The following is a 19,897-nucleotide window of genomic DNA, read 5'->3' on the forward strand; positions in this document are numbered from 1 at the left end:
GAGGAAACATATAGGAAAAACAACTGCATGAACGCATGGGTCGGGGTGGACATGATTGAGGGTGTAGACTCGAAACTACCACACCAATGCAACTACCAACAATTTGGAAATTGGTCTTGATCAAGGACACATGACAAAACTAGTGGAAATGCACATGGGTAGGGGGGGTGCGGGGGGGGGGGTTGAAGGGGAAAGGAGGAGCATGAATCATGTAACCATGTTAAAAATGAATATTAATAAATGTAAAAAAAAAAAAATCTCCCAAATTATCTTTGGCTTTTCCTTCTCCCTCCCTGTCCTCATCTTGCCAAGTCCTTGACTCCTAATTAATCACCCTGACTCTTGGTTCTCCTTTCTTTCATCTATTCTTCACACAGTTGCCAAAATAATCTTTATGGGTCTGACCTTTGGATTCTCCTAAAAACACAAACTCAGTCTTTCATTCAGGACCCTGTACAAACCAGCTTTAATTTTCAGGACTTATTTTCTGTCCCTCCTCTTCATACTTCCTACTTTCGGGACAAATTAAGCTATCAGTTTCCAGATCTTATCTTGGCCACTTATGGATCCTGTTATATTTTTAAAACAACACAAACAAAACAACAACAACACAAACCATGGCTCACAAAGCTTAGTGTCCAGGTCAGATAAAGAAACCTGACTGTTATTTCTAGCAAGGGGAGGAAGAGGCACACGTTAGTCCACAAATGTCTCCATGAGTCACAGGATCTTAGAACCCTAGACTATAGATTTGGAGGCCCGGCTCCTCATTTTATAAAGGAGGAAACTGAGGCTGAGGGGAGTGAAGTTCATATAGGTAGTAAGCATCAAAGTAAAATTTGAACTCAGATCAATTAAGTTTCTTTCCATTATAACATTTTTTGTTATAATAGATTCTGATCCCCAGTAATTTCTGTGAGAATATAAAGTAGAAAAAGAAGAGCAGTTTAAGTAGATTATCAGTTATTTGCAGTTGCTCTTGGAAGTAAGGAAGGGCACTTTATCTTTTTCAAGTCAAGAACAGAGACTTGATTATTTGTTATTAGCCTTAATAATTTGTCATTAGCCTCAGAGAAAAGTGCAGGAACAGGGAGGCATGCTGTTTATCTGCAGAATGTAGCACAGGGTATGGGGAGAGAGACAGCTGGAACATAACTGCTCAATTAAATTGAAATGAAGGACAAAAAGATACCCTTTTATCTGTACCTCTTTATTACTTCCATGTCTTAAATCCTTCAAGTTTTAGGCCAAGTACCATACATGTCCTCTAGGATACCATCTCTAACCTCTTAGAATCATCTTCAGTTAAAAAAATTTTTTTTTGATTTTTATTTTAAACCCTTAACTTCTGTGTATTGGCTCCTAGTTAGAAGAGTGGTAAGGGTAGGCAATGGGGGTCAAGTGACTTGCCCAGGGTCACACTGCCGGGAAGTGTCTGAGGCCAGATTTGAACCTAGGACTTCCCGTCTCTAGGCCTGACTCTCAATCCACTGAACTACCCAGCTGCCCCCTCTCAGTTTTAAATTTAACCCCTATATACTTATCTTAATGTAGCATCTGCCTAGGACAGGCACTGCAAATGGACAAGGAATGGGCCCAGAACTAAATAGAAGGAGGGAAGCAGACTGGAATCATTTCAATAATTTCAACCCCTACATAAAGGCCCATCTTTCTCAGTCAGTCAATAAGTATTTATTTATTTATTTGTTTGTTTGTTTGTTTGTTTGTTTATTCATTCATTCATTTATTTTTTAAAGCCCTTACCTTCTGTCTTGGAGTCAATACTGTCTATTGACTCCAAGGCAGAAGAGTGGTAAGGGTAGGCAATGGGGGTCAAGTGACTTGCCCAAGGTCACACAGCTGGGAAGTGTCTGAGACCAGACTTGAACCTAGGACCTCTGGTCTCTAGGCCTGGGTCTCAATCCACTAAGCTACCCAGCCGCCCCCAATAAATATTTATTAATGTTTGGCTACTCCTTCTCCCTCACAGTCCTCATTCAATCATTTGCTAAGATCTTGACTCCTGTAATAGCCTCCTCATTGCTCTTCCCACTTCTGAGTTTTCCCTGCTTTAATTCATTCTTCAAAGAATTGTCAAAATAATCTTTATAGATCTGACTTTTAGATTCTCTTCCTCAAAATACAAACTCAATCTCTCATTTACTGTATTAAAAGCTGGAGATACAAAGAAACATAAAAGACAATCCCTTTCCTTACAAAGCCTTCCATCTAATAGGAGAGATAACATGCAAATAATTGTATGCAAACAAGCTATATACAGGGTAAACTGAGAATAATCAACAAAAAGAATTATAAACATGGTAGAAGAAGGTCAGGGAGCCCGGAGCAGATTAGGACCTGATCAGGAGCTGATCATTCCAATCGTGGAAAACAGCCAATGAAAATGGTCAAAGATGGGGGGATGGAATTTTTTGTCCAAAGAACCAAAATGGGTCCTGTGTCAGTGACTGCAGGGCATGGAGTTGTGAGGGAAGAGGGAGATAACATGAGGTGTAGGAAGACTGGAAAGGTTGTGGGGAAGAGGTTGGTCAGGCTATGAAGGGGTTTGAATGCCAAAAAATATTCCAGCTGGCAGGGAGCCGCCAATAGACTTTATTAAGTGGGGGATGGAGGAAGGGTGGTCAGACCTGCTTTTTAGGTTCTGACAGCTGAGTAGAGGACACCACAGTGGAGAAAGGCTTTTCGCAGGGAGGGTGGCCACAGACTACTGAAATAACCTGGGCATGAGGTTGAGAAGGGCCTGTACTAGGATGGAGTCAATCGAGAAAAAAGAAAGGAGCATAAAAGAGCAATGTTAGGAAGGTGACATTACTGGGACCTGGCAACAGATTGAATATGGAGGAAAAGGTGGTAAGAGAGGGAGGAAAGAACTATTTCCAGGTTCCTTATGTGAGGGACAGGGAGAATGGGGGTCCCTGCAATAGTGATCAGGAGCTAAGAAAGAAGAGGTTTGGGAAGGAGGACAAGAAGTTCTTTTTTGGACATGCTGAGTTCAGGACATCTATGGGATATTTCACTTGAGGTATCCAGTTGGCAGAAGGAAACTGGAGGCGAGCCTAGCAGTTAGGGCTAGAGAAGTTGAGCTGAGAATCGCCGGTATAGACATGGTTAACAATCCATAGAAGCTGATGAGATAAACAAGTAAAATAGCATTCTCATCATATTATGGATGAGAAGTTATGAGCAGTAAGTGTCAGATGGAGCAAAAGAATCCTTTATTTCTCCTAAAAATGTTTAGAAACAAATAATTAAATGTATTTAGGAGAGATAAGGATATTTCTATATTTATTTATAAATACAAGAGAAGAAAAGAGGCCCAGGACAGAGCCCTAGGAAATGCCTATAGAAACCAATATTCTTATAATGATACTCTGTGGCTATATAGTCATGAAATAAAAATCACAACCTCCACTCAAGCAAAAATGTGGGCAGCTGAAAGAACAGATAGATGCTCTTGTCCACAGCACTGATACTTTATAGGCTTAAGATAGCATATTGACAATGATGACTTCTTACACATGGTAAGAAGCATAAAATGTATCATTTAGGACCATAGTGTGTATATGTGTGTGTGTGTGTGTGTGTGTGTGTGTGTGTGTGTGTGTGTGTGTGTGTGTGTGAGACACTGTGGAACACATCCTTCTTCAGGCTCTCTTTTCTTGGTATTTCTGCACTGTGTTAGAGTACAAATGAGAACACAGATCCACCACAAGGAAGGTAAACACCCAACTTAAAAACCTCGGGGCAATCTAGAAACTACAGAAGTTAATGTTTTCTTTATTATCAGTAAAACATTAAGCAAAGCATTTGAGTGTGAAATGTCAAGGTTCTCTGTTCATCTCATTATAATCTTAGATTACTCATTCCCACAGGGCACAGGTTGCCCAACTCATTTTTAAATTTAAAAAAATTTTTAATTTCAATTGGTATTTTTGGATTTTATATCAACTTCATTTCTGAATCTACTCCACATCCCTTGTAAAATAAAAAAAAGGGGGGGGGCAAAAACAGCAAAATGGATCCATACAACAACCAAGACTGCCAGTATATAAATGTTTCATGTCCATATACCCCAAGCTCTCCAAGGAAGGCTAACACTTAAAAAATAATAGCATAATAATATACAGAAAATATGGATTAATCAGTGCTTTAGAGTTAAAGGAAGAAGATAATCTAACTGAAAGTTAATGGGGAGTCATTGGAGGATTTTTAAGAGTATAAATGACTGAAAAGTTTTCTTTCAATCATTTCAGCATTTGCAGAATGCTTAGTAGTGTTCAGCAAAATCTCACAAAGAAAAAGAAAACACACTTTCCAACTATAATGTGGCAGGACATGTGGCAAGATGCCCAAATAGGCCCTGATTTCTTGGTGAATGCCTAGATTCACTAAGACTCTACTCATGGTTGGAAAACCAATTAAACATTGAAGTGGTGGTAAGAAGGATCCATTGGATACTATATGGGAAAATGAGCAGGATTGAAGCAAAAGAGAAGGAATTTGTCAAGCACATTGTGGTAATGGTATTCTTGTTCAGGTATAAATTGGACTAGCTGGTTTCTGAGGATCCTTTCATCTCTTAGACTCTTGTATCTTCATCTTTCTCTTCAAATTAAGGATGAGAAATTATGAGCAATAAGTGTCAGATACAGCAAAAGTGTCATTTATCTCCCTAAATATATTTATAAACAAATAATTAAATGTGTTTAGGAGAGATAAAGCTATTTCTATATTTATCTTAAAATATAAAAATATATTTAGAAGAGATAAAGGATACTTTTGCTGTTTCTGACACTTTTTATTCCTTTAAAAATGGACTATGCCATTCATTTGATTTTAATAGGTCATCACTGGCAATCACTGAATAAATGGTGATTATTGCCAATCTTCATGTCTGAAGAAGGTAACAACCACCTGAAGATCTGAAATAATTCTTTTGAAGTTGCCACTACTAAATAGAACCAAGGTGGCTAGAAACAGAGATATAGAAACCAAACTTCTCCAATATTATTTTTCCCTAGATATTATCTTTTCTGGTGACTGACTGTTGCTGCTCTTTATAAGGCCTTGTCCTTCAAGCTCACATAAAATGCTGACTAGATCTGAACCATCTTACATCAGAAAGGTACTTATTATTATTAGTACGGTGAAATATTAAACAATAATAAGAAACACAGAGCAAGATGTTTCAAATTACTTTAACTAAGTTTACCTGGATATGTGCAACTGTTTTCCCAAAAGCTTTTCTTTGTTTGACATAATTCCTTGTTTCTTCAAACATAAATTCACAGGCAGAAATGGCAATATCAGCAATCGCTAATCTTTCCTGTAAGGCAAAAGAGAGGGACCCTGAACATAATTCTGGTTACTCATGAAGATCCTTCTAGTAAATTTTTACTTATGGCAAGCCCCCAAAATAATTTTTACAAATCTAATATCTAAACCCCAGAAATGTTATATTTTTAGCAATTGCGAGAAAAAAAGATTTTAAAGGAAAAGCTGTATATCATAAATATCATATCAACAGATATAGCCTACTTATTATATCCCTACTATGTGCCAGGCACTTGTGTTGGGTTCTGATGATAAAAAAGCAAGTACTTATGTGTCTGGATGAGATTCTCCTACTCCTGGATTCATAATAACTATCAGTATATGAAAATGATCAATGATATTGTACTTAACTAAAAATGCTTGTTTGTTCAGTCATTTTCTAGTTCTGATTCTTTATGATCTCATTTAGAATTTTCTTGGCAAAAATACAAAGTGGTTTGCCATTTCCTTCTCCAATTCATTTTTTGGATGAAGAAACTAAGGCAAACATGAGTTAAGTGACTTGCTCAGGTTCTACACAGCTATTATTTGGGATCAGATTTGAATTCAGGAAGAGGAATCTTTCTCATTTCAAGCCCAATACTTTATCTACTTTATCAAATGAGCTATCTAGCTGCCCTTTAATTCTTTACCATGATATAAATATTAATAATATAAAATTAAAACATGAATATTAAATAATAATGATTAAAGCTATGGTACCTAACAGTTCAGGAAGAATGCACACTGGACTTAGTCTCAGGAGACATCTAGTTTTAAATTTTAATAAGCTTAAAGCTGCACTAAGACTTTGGGATATGTATAGTTACAAAACAGATAAGGTGGTTTTGGTAGGGAGGGCACTGGCAGCTGAGAGGTTCAGTAAAAACTTCAAAGGGGTAGGGGGCAGCTGGGTAGCTCAGTGGAGTGAGAGTCAGGCCTAGAGACAGGAGGTCCTAGGTTCAAATCTGGCCTCAGACACTTCCCAGCTGTGTGACCCTGGGCAAGTCACTTGACCCCCATTGCCTACCCTTACCAATCTTCCACCTATAAGTCAATACACAGAAGTTAAGGGTTTAAAATTTAAAAAAAAAAAACAAACAAAAAAAAACTTCAAAGGGGGCAGCTGGGTAGCTTAGTGGATTGAGACCCAGGCCTAGAGATGGGAGGTCCTAGGTTCAAATTTGACTTCAGACACTTCCCAGCTGTGTGACCCTGGGTGAGTCATTGAACCCCTATTGCCTAGCCCTTACCACTTTTCTGCCTTAGAACTAATACATAGTATTGATTCCAAGATGGAAGGGAAGGGTTTAAAAAAACTTCATGAAGGCAGTACTTTAACTGAGCCTTGAATCTTGGGATTTTATGAGCTAGAGACAAAGAGGAATTACATTCCAAGATACTGAGGGCAATAGACTGTGTGAAAGCATGGAGATGGGAAATGGAGTGTTGGGTATCAGGAACATGAGGTAGATCCATTTGGACCTATTGCTTTATGGACCATCTGATGTGTGATGGCAGGTCATGTGTAATAAGGCCGAAAAGCCGGAACCATGTTTTGAAGGACTGAAATACCAATTAGAAGAGTTATAGTTGTTTTTAGAGACCATAGGGATCTGGGAAGTACTTGTATGAAGATGATAACTACATGGTTTGGATGTAATGAGTTACAAGTAAAAGAGTGTAGAGAAAGAACAATGGGAACTCAGGACAGAAGCCACTGTGTGATAGAGTACCATGTACCACCACCTGGAAGGGAAAGCCAACTTTTCCCAGGTTGGAGAGGGAAACTTGACTGAAGAGCTAATCATTCTGGTCCTGCTCCCAGGAAAAGGAGTTTAAGATGTAATCAATCTACAGCTCAAAGCAGGATAACCCTAAAGAAGGGAAGGAAACTCTGCAGAGTTTAGGTCATAGCAAGAACATTAGGGAAAAATCTGTCACTGGCAGTTATTTTAGCTCTCAGAAACCCCAAAGGAGACAAAAACAAAGCATGGTGAATGGAGAACAAGCCAAGGGGAAGGTAGATCAGAGGGGATCAAAGGAGAACAGAGAGTTTACTCCAATTCTTTACAGGGTAGAAATAGAAATGGCTTTGGTAGAGTTACAGCTTCATATAGAAGCCCAGATTAAAATTAAAATTAAAAGAGTTGGAAGGATGGTCACCCAGGCTTTGGCTGAGGCACCCTTCAACAGATCTTGGGATCAGACTAATTTTTTCCTTCTGTTTGGAGAATAAAGCTGGAGGGTTGAAGTTGGACTCCTCTGGTAAGGAACTTGCACTCATCTGGAGGAGGATGATTGAACAGTTGAGTTAAGTTAGTCTAGAGATCTAGTCTGGTGCAATTGTAAGCACCTATCCCTCACTTTGGCTCCTGCTACAGGAATATCAGCAATGAATACCTGAGCAAGAATATCACAATCTGCTTGCAGACATCTAGGTGTGCCAAGGAAAGGGTGTAACAACTACTTCTTGCTCGGTTGGACCTAGGCACATCTATTTTCAGATGACCATTTTGCAGCCAGAACTCTCTCTGGATAGATCAAAATGACTCCTAATCAAAATTGATGGGAGAAAGAACTCTAATATCCTTTTATAGGAGTGAGTGGGAGCAGGAATCCTGTCAGTTCAATTTCAATCCCCCTTCTGAAGGAAGTTAACATGACTAATTACAGGAGAATGACCTAGAGGGAACTTGGGGAACTTATCCCCCATCATCAACTTATGGAATTCTTTCCTACCCAACAAATTAGGCAAAAAGTTAAATCTACATGGAAATGAATCAAAGAGATCCCATAAGACACTTATTTAATAACAACTATAAAAACCTAAAAATAGTCCATTATAAAATTTAAGAAATTCTAACAATTGTGATCAGAATGAAGAGTTAAATCTTTTGTTGGATTTATCTGTGGGCTTGCTATATAAAACTATAACTAGTCCCATCACCTAAAATGAAATGGTAATACCTATCATCTGGGTAGGGTGGTGGATCACTGTATAGCTCCAAGTACTTAGAATAATTATGCATTTATACAATAAATTTGAGAAATGGTCCTAGTGCCTTCAGGGGGAAAATGCACAGGCTAACTTTTACCTAAGAGTAGGAAAAGATCCACAGGTGTTTTTGATTGTGGGTTGTGTTGAAAGTAGTTCCATCCCAACTCTTTTACTCATACAAAGTGGTCAGCTTTGTCTGACAGAACATAATAGCTACCTTTGCACCAACATGTGCCACTCTGTGATCACTCTCTGAGAGGCAGTGTGGTATCATGGAATCCATGCGGGAATCACTCTGAAGAGATTAATTTGATCCCTTCTCTAACATTTACTAACATTGTGAACATGGTCAAAGTCATTGAACCTCAGTTTCCTTATCTTTAAAGTAGAAACAATATACATAAAGTAAACACATGTAAAGGTATAGAAAGTACACAAAGAAAACCTTAAATTGCTATAGTAAATAATAACTATCGTGTTTGAAGAGGATAGAGGAGTCCAGCCTTCTATAGCTTAAGCTTTATTAACCTGAACTAAGAAAATGACTTTACCCATATTAAACATTTGCAAAGTTGAAATCTGCCATCAAGCATGAATTAGCTGATAATGTCTAGCCTGGCAATCTGCTGCCAATCTTGGCCTTTTTAAACTATAAAAGCTCTGTTTACTATAAGGAAAATTTACGAAATTCCTGCTTCTCCTATTCACCTTTTAAGTCTTGGTTGCCTAGGCTTTGGTCATCAATACAGAGCTTATAAGGCTCATTTAGGAGCTAAGCCCTAAGAATTTGAGCACTTTTATGTTATTTCCAAATGGCTTGAAAAATATGCACTGAACGTATTCCACTGAATTTCTACCAGAAATATTCCACTGAACTGATCCATTTGAGTTTTCTAAAAGACAGAAAAATATCTTCAACAAATCAAAACTGCTGTTATTAACATTTGTCAATAGCACACAAGTAGTCACATAGTCCCAAGGCATTTTTGCTGAACTGTTAGGTTCCATGGCCTATCATCTTTTTGGATTTGGATTAAGATTGCTCAATTTTAAACATTATTGAGAACTTTGAGATAAGCTTCTAAATGGGCACTGCTTGAGAAAAGAAGAAGAAGAGAGTCTTAGTGACTGAGACTTTCTTATGAAATAACAAATTAGAAAAAAGAATGATTAGTTCACAGAAGTACAAAAGTGTATTATTAAACCTTTAGAAAACTCAAATGGATCAGTGATCCTATTAATGTGAATATGCTCTCCATTGATGTCAATTATAACCAATCTGTGTCTGCTCATGCCCCATCATGAGTTCATCACAAAGAGTGAACTCAATGTGCTTAAAGATTTCTTTGTTTTCTCTTGACATGAGAATGTTAGTGGAGTACAAGGGACATCCACCAGTTATCTTCTGCTTCTGTCATAACTTTGATAATATCCTTTATTCCACTGATGTGGTTTGAAAATTACTGAGAAGTGACATAGGGAGGTGACCTGGGAAGTGATAGCCTGGTTCCAGGAAAGATGAGGCAAAATCCCACCTAACAAAGCCCAGAATCGCAGGGTCAGAGCACAGGATCTAGAGGGAGGGGAATAAGGAGGATGAACTCAAGCATTGGTAACATAATTTGGAAAGAGCTGGGAATGTCATTGCTTGTTGGCATCTATCATGTACTTCTCTGCCATCCTCTGAATAATACTTATTTTTAATTTTTTGCAATTGATTCATACACTGGAAGAACAATGGTGAATCTTCATTTCAGAATTTTGGAGGTCATTAAACAATTTTTCCAAAGTTAATCCAGATTACTCACCTCCTGTTTAATTATAGGCTCACGGTATTCATTTGCAATGTCTATCCAAGAGCTAAATACTAATAGATGCGTTCTATAGATTGTCTAAGTGCATGCTATGGTTTGACGAATTGACATTTTTCATTCCTCTCTTGGCTTCTTTTTTACTTATTTTATGATTAAATTTATCTAGTTCTAAAAGGGGAAAGTTGAGATCACCCACTAGTATAGTTTTATCGTCTGGGGTATGTGAGGTATTCAGAAAAGCCTAGCACCTCTGGTGTGAGGACCCCTGAGACCTTTTCTCAGAGCTGCTTTCCAATTTTGGTGTCTATTTCCCACCCAAATCTCCACCTGTGGCTCCAAGAACAGGCTGAAGGGCACCTACAGATCTAAAACCTATTAGTGAGTTAGTGGAATGTCTACCTCAAGCACGCAAAGACTTCCCTAGTGGAATAGGGAGATGTGAACAATTTGTTACTATAGACAATAAAGGTGACTGAAGCAGGCACTGTGGAACACTTAGAGAACTTGGTTAGACACAAAGTTCATCCTCTGCATCCTGAGCCATCACCAGTCAGTCTGGCTTTTGTCTTGCCACTGATCATTTAACTCTGGAAGAGAGAGTGAAGCCAGTGACTTGGAAAGGCTTCAAGCCAAGGCTAAAGTGGAGGGAAAGTTGTTGCAAGACCTTTTATTTCAAGATGATTGTGCACTCAGTGCAGTCTCTGAGAAGAAGATGCAACAGAATATGGTTCTATTCTCTGTGGCTCATGCTAATTCTGGCCTAACAATTAACATCAAGAAAAGAGAGGTTCTTCACCAGCCAGTACCACAGTTTTCATATATGGAACCACTGGTTACAATAAATAGAAAAATTTTGAATGCTATGGATAAGTTCATTTACCTTGGCAGTACTTTCCAAGGATGTACACAGGGAGGATGAGGTGACACACATTGTCAGAGCTAGATAAGTGTCCGAGAGGCTCTGAAGGAAAGTGTGGGAGAGGAGAGGTATTGGGCTGCCCCCAAACTGAAGGGCCTGAGAGCTGTTGTGCTGACCTCATTGTTGTATGCCTGGTGAAACCTGGACAGTGTACCAGGGCCATTCCAGAAAACAACCACTTCCATTTGGATTGCCTTAAGAAGATTCTGAAGATCACCACCAAAAAAGCCCTTTCTCAAGCCAAACTGCCAAGTATTCAAACCACTACAGAGAGCACAACACCAATGGAGCAGCCACATTGCTTAAATGCTGTATACACATTTGCCTAAAAGATTATTCTACTGAGAGCTACACAAGAGAAGTGCTTATGTGGAGGTCAGAAGAAATGATAAAAATACACTCTAAAGTTCTCTCTGAAGAATTCTGGCACTGATTGTGAGACACGGGAGACACAAGCACAGGAATGCTAAGCACGGCATGTCTGCATGAAAGAAGGTGCTGTGCAATGAGCAATGCAGAATTGCAGTAGTTCAAAAGAAATGTGAGATGCACAAATTTAGAGACATTTCCATCCCAAATGTTCAGAGAGGTTATTTGTGCCCGACCTCTGTTGGAGCCTTCTGAGCTCATATTAGCCTGAATCACCACAGTTGGACATACTGAATATTGACCCCAATGTAGTGATGACATTTTGGTCCTCTTCAAGTACAAAGGCCAACAATCAACCAACTAGTTTTATTGTCTATTTCCTCTGGTAATTCATTTAATTTTTCCTTTAAAAATCTGAATGCTATGTCATTTGGTGCATATATATGTATATTCAATATTGATATTACTTTTTTATTGTTTTATAATTTATTTTTGTTTATTACTTTATTATTTCTTTTAGCAAGATGTCGTTTCCCTACTTATGCTTTCTAATTAGGCCTGGTTTTGCTTTGGCTTTTTCTGAGCTCATGATTGCTTCCCATGCCTTTATTATTTCAGGTGAAGCACAATAGATTCTGCTCCAACCCTCTATATATTTCTGCTTCAAGTGTGTTTTTTGTAAACAACTTATTTTTGAATTCTAGTTTCTGATCTATTCTATCTACTTTTGTTTTATGGGCAAGTTCATCCCATTCACAACCACAATTATGATTTCCAACTGTGCATTTCCCTTCACCTTATTTTCTTTTATCTTTTTTTTATCCTGTCCCTCTTCTAAAATCTTTTTTTTTCTGACTATTGCATTCTTTTATTTGTCTTCCTTTTTTTATTATTCCTTTCTCTTATCCTCTGACTTTCTTGTTGGGTAAGATAGATTTCTATTACTAATTGTATATATATACATATATTTTTTCCCTCCCTTTGTGAACAAATCTGTGAGGCTTAAGTGTTGACCCATCTCCCACCTTTTCCTTCTCCACTGTAAAAGCTCTTCCTTGTGTGCCTTTTTTTACATGAGATAATTTCCCTCATTCTTACTCTTCTTTCCCTCTTCTCTCAGGATATCCTTCTTTCTAACTGATTTTTTTTTCAATTTCCCAACATAATTGATTTATTTCCCCATCCTCTTTCTGTGCAGAATCCTTACAGCCCTAATAATGATAAAGTTCTTATAAGATACACATATCATCTTCCCACAGAGAAAGGTGCATTTTAACCATATTCAGTCCCTTGTGATTTCTCTTCCATGCTTCCCTTTTGTTTCTCTTGAGTCTTGTATTTGAAAATTAAATTTTCTGTTCTGCTCTAATCTTTTTATCAGAAATGCTTTAAAGTTTTCTATATTATTATATATCTATTTTTTCCCTTTAAAAATTATGTTTAGTTCTGCTGGGTAGATTATTCTTGGTTGTAATCCCAGCTCTTTTGTCTTCTGGACATATATTATATTAGATAGATAGAAAGCCTTTCACTTCCTTAATGGGATTGCTGCTAAATCTTGTGAGATCCTGACTGTGGCTCTATGATATTTGAGTGGTTTCTTTCTTGCTGCTTGAAGTAGTTTCTCATTGACCTGGAAGCTCTGGAATATTGCTATTACATTCCTAGAAGTTTCCATTTTGGGATTTCTTTTAGATGGTGATTGATGGATTCTTTCAATTTCTATTTTACCTTCTGGTTCTAGAATATCTGGTCACTGTTCCTTTAGCTAGGTTTTTTTTTTAATCATGGCTTTCAGGTAATCCAATAATCCAAATGAATAAGCCAGAAAAAGGATCTCAGAGTATGTTTTATAATGTAGCTTGATTTTCAAAAATGGCTATATAATTGTTTTGTAAACTGTTATATGAAATGCAACATAGAAGTTTGCTAGTTAAAGAAAGTTCGGTAAATTCTTTTAAGAAATGAAGTCTCCCTTTAAAAACAAAAAAATCAACCTACTCATCGTTTCTTACAGCACAATAGTATTCTATCATAATCATATGCCACAACTTATTCAGCCATTCCTCAATTGATAGGCATTCTCTCTTGAGAGTTGCTATAAATATTTTAAAACACACAGGTTTTGGGGGCAGCTGAGTAGCTCAGTGGATTGAGAACCAGGCCTAGAGACAGGAGGTCCTAGGTTCAAATCTGACCTCAGACACTTCCCAGCTGTGTGACCCTGGGCAAGTCACTTAACCCCCATTGCCTATCCTTACCACTCTTCTGCCTTGGAGCCAATAGCGGCTCCAAGACAGAAAGGTAAGGGCTCAAAAAAAAAAAAACCAAACAAACAAATAAATAAAACACACAGGTTTCCCTGCCTTTTTCAATTGCCATGGGAAATGACCTAGTAGTGGTATTACTAGTCAAAACCACTTTATAACACTTTGGGCATAATTCCAAATTGCTCTCCAAAATGGCTAGATCTTGTTAGCAAAGCTACCAAGAGTTTATCAGTGTTCTAATTTTTCCACATCCCCTCAAATATTTGTCAATTTCCATTTGTATCATTTTAGGCAACCTGATATGTATAAGATAGCATCTCAAAGTTGTTTTAATTTGCATTTCTCTAAGTAATGATGATTTAGAGCATTTTTTCATATGGCTACCTATAGCTTTGAATAATTTAATAATCCTTAAATTCTCTCTCCTAAATCTGTTTTCCAGGTCAGTTTTTCCCATGAGATATTTCATATTTTCATCTATTTTTCCATTCTTTTGACTTTTTCTTGTTTCTTGATATTTCATAGTCATTAGCTTCAACTTGCCAAAGTCTAATTTTTTTTAAACCCTCACCTTCTGTCTTAGAAACAATCTGTATATTACTGTCAAGGCAGAAGAGTTGTATGGGCTAGGCAGTGGAGGTTAAGTGACTTGCCCAGAATCACACCACTAGGAAGTGTTTGAGGCCAGATTTGACCTCAGGGCCTTCCATCTCTCAGCCTGGCTTTCAATCCATTGAGCCACCAAGTTACCCAAAAAAGTCTAATTTTTGAGAAATTATTTTCTTCAGTGAATTTTTGTTCCTTTTCCCATTTGGCCAATTCTGCTTTTTAAGAAATTATTTTAATCAGTGAATTTTTATACCTCTTCTTCCATTTGGCCAATTATGTTTTTTAAGGTGTTTTAAAAGCATTTTTGTGCCTCTTTTACTAGACCTTTATTGCTTTGGCCCAATTGTAATGTTTTACTTTGACCTTTTGTTGGCTCTGTCATTTTAGAATTCGACTTGAGGTGCTATTTTAAATTTGTTTGGAGGGGATTGTTGGAAGAATTCAGCTGTCATCTTTGCTCCACCAGAAGATGTCCCTTTCTTTTCTCTTTACCTGTTTTCCCCCACTTCCTTACAGGATAAGATGAATTTAGGTATCCAATTGCAAATATATATTTGTTCCTCCTTGAACTAGTTTGGATGAGAGTGAGTTTTAAATATTGTCTGATCCCTCTGTCTTCCCTTCCTTGGAGACCTATTAATGTGATAGAATTTTCCCCATTCTTTCCCCCCCTCCCCCATTGTATTCTTTGCCACTCTTCTATTCTTCCTTTGAAATCATCATCTTTTAAAATCATACTTAGGTCTTCTGTTTCATTAGACTACCTCTGGGATCCCTGATCATGATAAAGTTCTGAGAGGTCTACATATATTATCTCTTCATATAAAAAACAGTTTAACCTTCTTTAGTTCATTCTATTTATATTCATATTCTCATTTATACTTATCTTGTTATTCTTTTGAGTTCCATGTTTCAATACCAAATTTTCTATTCATCTGTGGTCATTTAGTCAGGAATGCTTGAAAGCTCTCTATTTCATCAAATATTCATTTTTCCTCTGTGGAATTATACTCAGTTTTGGGGGCAGGTTATTCCTAATTTAATTCTAGGTCTTTTATCTTCTGGAATATACTCCAAGGCCTCCACTCCTTAATTTTGGTGGCTGTTAAATCTGTGATCCTTACTGGGGTTCCTTTGTACTTGAATTACTTTTTTGTTGTTGTTGTTGGCTTCCAGTATTTTCTCCTTAACCTGAAAAATTTGGATTTTGGCTGTAATATTTCTGGGAGTTTTCATTTTGAGGTTTCTCTTAAGAGGTGATCAGTGGATTCTTTCAATTTCTATTGTCTCCTCTGGTTCTAAGATAGTGATACGGTTTACTTTTATAATTTCTTGAAATGTGATATCTATGCTCTTTTATTTATTATGGTTTTCAGGTAGACTAATGATTTTTAATTTATCTCTCCTTCAATCTATTTCCAGGTCAGTTTTTCCAGTCAGATATTTCATATTTTCTTTTTCCCCCCAATCTTTTAATTTTATTACATTATTTCTTTATATTTCATGGAGTAATGATTTTAATTTCATTTGGCCAACTCTAATATTTATCTTCTTCAGTAAGGTTTTGTACCTCTTTTTACCAAGCTATTAGTTCTCTTTTCATAAATTTCCTGGTTAGCTCTCATTTCTTTTCCCATTTTTTCTACTACTATTTTTATGTTTTCTCAAATAATTTTTTTGCTCTTAAAATTTTTTTTCTTTATCTTTTGCTTTAATACTTCTAGGGTTTATTCCTGAGTTTGTGCCCAATCTGTATTTTCCTTTGAGGCTTTGCTTGTGATGATTTTCAACTAACTGTCTTTAGTTTGTGTCTTGATCTTCCCTGTCACTATAGTAGTTTTTTATGTTTGGATTCTTTCTTAGTTTGGTCATTCTTCCAATCTATTTCTTGACTTTGGAATATATGTTAGTGTTGGGGTCTGTTCACTTCTGGTGGGGAATGTCTGGTCTGATCACCTGCTATTTTCACAGCTTGGTCTGAGAACCTACAAGTTTTTAGGTATTTCCATAATGGCATGATCCTAGAAGAAGTTCTGTTCATTGCTCACTTGGTTTGAGTTTTGCAGGTTCTGGACCTGATTTAGGCCTGTTAGCTTATGTGTAATTGAATTTTAACAGAATACTGTTGGATTTAGCCCTCTGGAAGGTTCTGTAGGTGGAGAGCAATTGAACTTCTATCTACCCTTTGGTCTTAGTCTCCTGCCCTGGTTTTTCCACTGCAGGGTTATGTTGTGTTACATTACTTTCTACAATTTGTTTTGTGCTTAGTATTCAGTGAGGTCCTTGGTGGTCATGGTTGCTCCTCTCTACCTTGGATCTCTGAGGTAGAACTAGGGGTTGGGTGACAGAGCTGCCAGATGGCCCCTGTCCCTGTTCCTAGCACTAATTCAGGAGTTTTGGGGATCTTCTTGTTCCAGTACTGCCTGCCCTAGCACTCTATCTCCATTTCCTTTCCATCACTGGATGTTAGACTGTGTCTGTACTACTACTACTGCTGTACTATGCATTGTTTACTTTTTCTTAGCTTTCCCAATCAGAATTCATTGTGGTATTTTCCAATTAATCCTATTCTATTTCACATTTGCATTATACAGAGGTAGGAATGCATATATCTGTACAGGATACCAGAATGAATGCAAGATGATCTCACCTGTGGGAGTTCTGCCATGAGGTAATAGAAGCCTTTGTTTTCTTCTCCAAGAAGGGCACTTGCTGGCAAACGGACATCTTCAAAAAATAGCTCTGCGGTATCCTTTTAAAAAGGACATAAGCCAAGACAAATAAATTATAATGTATGGCCATAGTCTTTATAACTGCAAGGAGACAGTATCTTTCTACATACTTATATGTGAAAAGGACAAGAAATCTTGAAATATACTAAGATTTTTACTTGGTGACTCATGACTCAGGTGGCAAGTTAATAATGACAATTAATAAAATAACAATAATAAAAGCACTTACATAGCACCTATAATGTCCCAGGTATTGTGCTAAGTGCCTTTATAAAAATTATCTCATTTGAGCTTCACAACAACTCTGGGAGGTAGATGCTATTATTATTCTCATTTTACAGCTAAGGCAACTGAGGCAAATAGTGGATAAGTGACTTGCTCAAGGCCACACAACTGCTAAGTGTCTGAGGCCGGATTTGAACTCGGGTTTTCTTTACTCTTGGTCCAGCCTTGTCTACTGCACCACCTGGAATGTTCAATATTAAAAAGTATTGTTATTAAGCAGCTATCACTTGTAGTACTGTTTACCTGAGCTTTTAATCCCATTTTATGAAGTTTTCGTCCCTTGATGAATCCTTTCATTCCATTTTCCACTAGGAAAAGACTAATTCCATGGGCAGGTGAGCGAGCTTCACGATTAGTAACAGCGACAACGATCACTACATCACACATCCATCCATTGGTGATGAAGACCTGTAGGAAAACATAAAACATCAAGATACTTTCTAACGCTCCAGAGAGACAACTTGATGTAATGTTGGAAATGGAGGCCTCATGGCCAATAAGACCCAAGTTCAAATTTCATTTGATACCTATTAGCTGTGGGATTCTGGAAAAGTCAAATTAACTTCATAGTGCTCTGGGCAATGCTCTAAGTTGGAGAGGAGTCTGTGTGCATTGGCAGGAGTTTCCTGTGCCCACACAATCCCAAGTGCAGTCTATCCCTGCCCTATCATGTTCCTAGTCTGGGTCCTGGAGAAGAAGACACGTATTTCACTCAGAATACGCTGTTCCTCACCTCCTTATAGTCAGCTGAACAATGACAGACTTCATTTCTCAAAAAGGAATGGAAGGGAAAACATCCAAGTGCTGCCAAGAGCAGTCTCTCAATTCTAGTTTGGCTAAGATTGCAAAAAATGAGAGGCAGAGTGCTTTGTTTTCAAACCAAAAACTTAATTATGGTTTCACTATACAGTTAGAAATTAGCCTAGAATAAAATACCACTGAAGGACCTTGAGACAAAACCATGTCACCACACTGTGGCATTTACATAACAAAAATTAAAAGGTTAGTTCTGTATAATTCAACAGATTTTAACTACAAATCTTTCACATCCCAAGAGCTGAGAATAGGAAGACCAAAAAAAAGGCTAAAAGTCACAGGCCTTTTTTCTCTGGGTGTAGATGTATAAATAATACAAACTGTATAGAAAATAAATACAAAATAATCTGGATATGGGAAGGGGAGGGAGAAGGAGCACTCACAACTGGAAAAATCAGGAAAAGTCTCTTATAGAAGGTGGTTCTTGAGCCTTTAAAAGAAACCCAGGGTTCCAATAGGTAGGAGATGAATGAGAGAACATCGAGCAGGCCAGTTTGGCTAAAGTGAATGAGAGGGAGGAATGTGAAATTAGTCTGGAGAGCCTGAAGTCTCTTCTCAGCAGAAGAGAAAAGGATGAGATAAAGACAAAGAATAGAACTTGTCACTGGGCAAATCATACTAATAACATAACACTTCTAGAGGGTTGTACAGTTTACAAAGAACTTCCATGCTAATGACCATTTAACCCCTACAATAATCCATGGAGACAAAGACCAGAGAACCACATATTTACACACATTAGAGGCATTCTAATCCAGTACTCTGAGGCCAGAAGGGGTATGTGTCCTGCCCTAGGCTCCATGGCGAAGGGTCAAACCCAAATACTGATTCCAAATCCAGCGATCTCTCCAGGATCTATTTTTACAGATTGGGGAGCTTCAAAGAGACTAGGCTAATTAATGGTAGTAGTGCTACTAGAACTTGGTCCCATTGGTCTTTCCAGTTTAATTAGATTCAATTCAACAAATATTGATTAAATGTCTACTATTTAGAGGACAAAAATATAACTTTACCTATGTAATGCGTAAACTGATGCTGTTATTGATAAGCTAAAGTTGTTATATTAAACCTATTTTGTAGATGGTTGTTAGGGTTAAACTATTGTGTAGGTGGTTGATAAATGTTCCAAAACAGTTGGCTACAATCCTTATTTATTATCAGGAGAGTAGGGATAGGAACAGGAATTAGGAATAGGATAGGAAATCTCTTAACCATATACTAAAATATCTAAATGCCCCCCCCATCTAACTGCTTTCTTTGAAGTTTCTTCTTGCCTAAGTAGGCTTCCTTAAACTACTCTCACAGTCTAAAATAATATTTTCTCTATCTAAACTAATCTATGCTAGACAATGAACCTTAAATTGATATATAAAATCAAACTGTCAGATGTAACTGTCAGAATCTCTTGGCAGAGAGAAACTGATGCAGGCCCTGCTCCCAAGTCAGAGAGTAGACAGAGCCCCTCTGACAGCAACTTTCTCCTTCAGGAGAAAAGCTTTCTGGAATCACCTACTTCATAGGTGTATCTCAAACTCTCAAAAATAACTCTCTCAAAAGTGACTAACCAATCTTCTTTGTCTGAGAGAATAACCCAGTAACTCCACTCCTAAGGAAGTCAGAGCAATATGGAGCCCAGAGCTAACTGCTTTTCCTCTTTTATGGAGGGCCTCTTAAAAGAGACAGAGATTGGAGCTATCTGCTCTGTCTCTTAAAGCAACAGAGTGATATTACTTAACTTCCTCTAACCT

The 19,897-nt window shown here is 37.5% G+C and overlaps 1 protein-coding gene across 1 annotated transcript in view; it reads right to left on the reverse strand.

Annotated features, from left to right (window-relative positions):
• ACADL (acyl-CoA dehydrogenase long chain) overlaps positions 1–19,897 on the reverse strand; it is a 54,626-nt gene that overhangs the window by 19,647 nt on the left and 15,082 nt on the right. The window contains exons 6-8 of the mRNA XM_044670728.1: positions 17,577–17,741; positions 16,967–17,068; positions 5,234–5,347 (exon numbers count right to left, since the gene is read on the reverse strand). Coding sequence (XP_044526663.1) covers positions 5,234–5,347; positions 16,967–17,068; positions 17,577–17,741 — 381 coding nt within the window. The remainder of the gene's footprint in view (positions 1–5,233; positions 5,348–16,966; positions 17,069–17,576; positions 17,742–19,897) is intronic.

Source organism: Gracilinanus agilis, chromosome 3 (assembly GCF_016433145.1).
Source record: "Gracilinanus agilis isolate LMUSP501 chromosome 3, AgileGrace, whole genome shotgun sequence".
Classification (NCBI taxonomy): Eukaryota; Metazoa; Chordata; class Mammalia; order Didelphimorphia; family Didelphidae; genus Gracilinanus; species Gracilinanus agilis.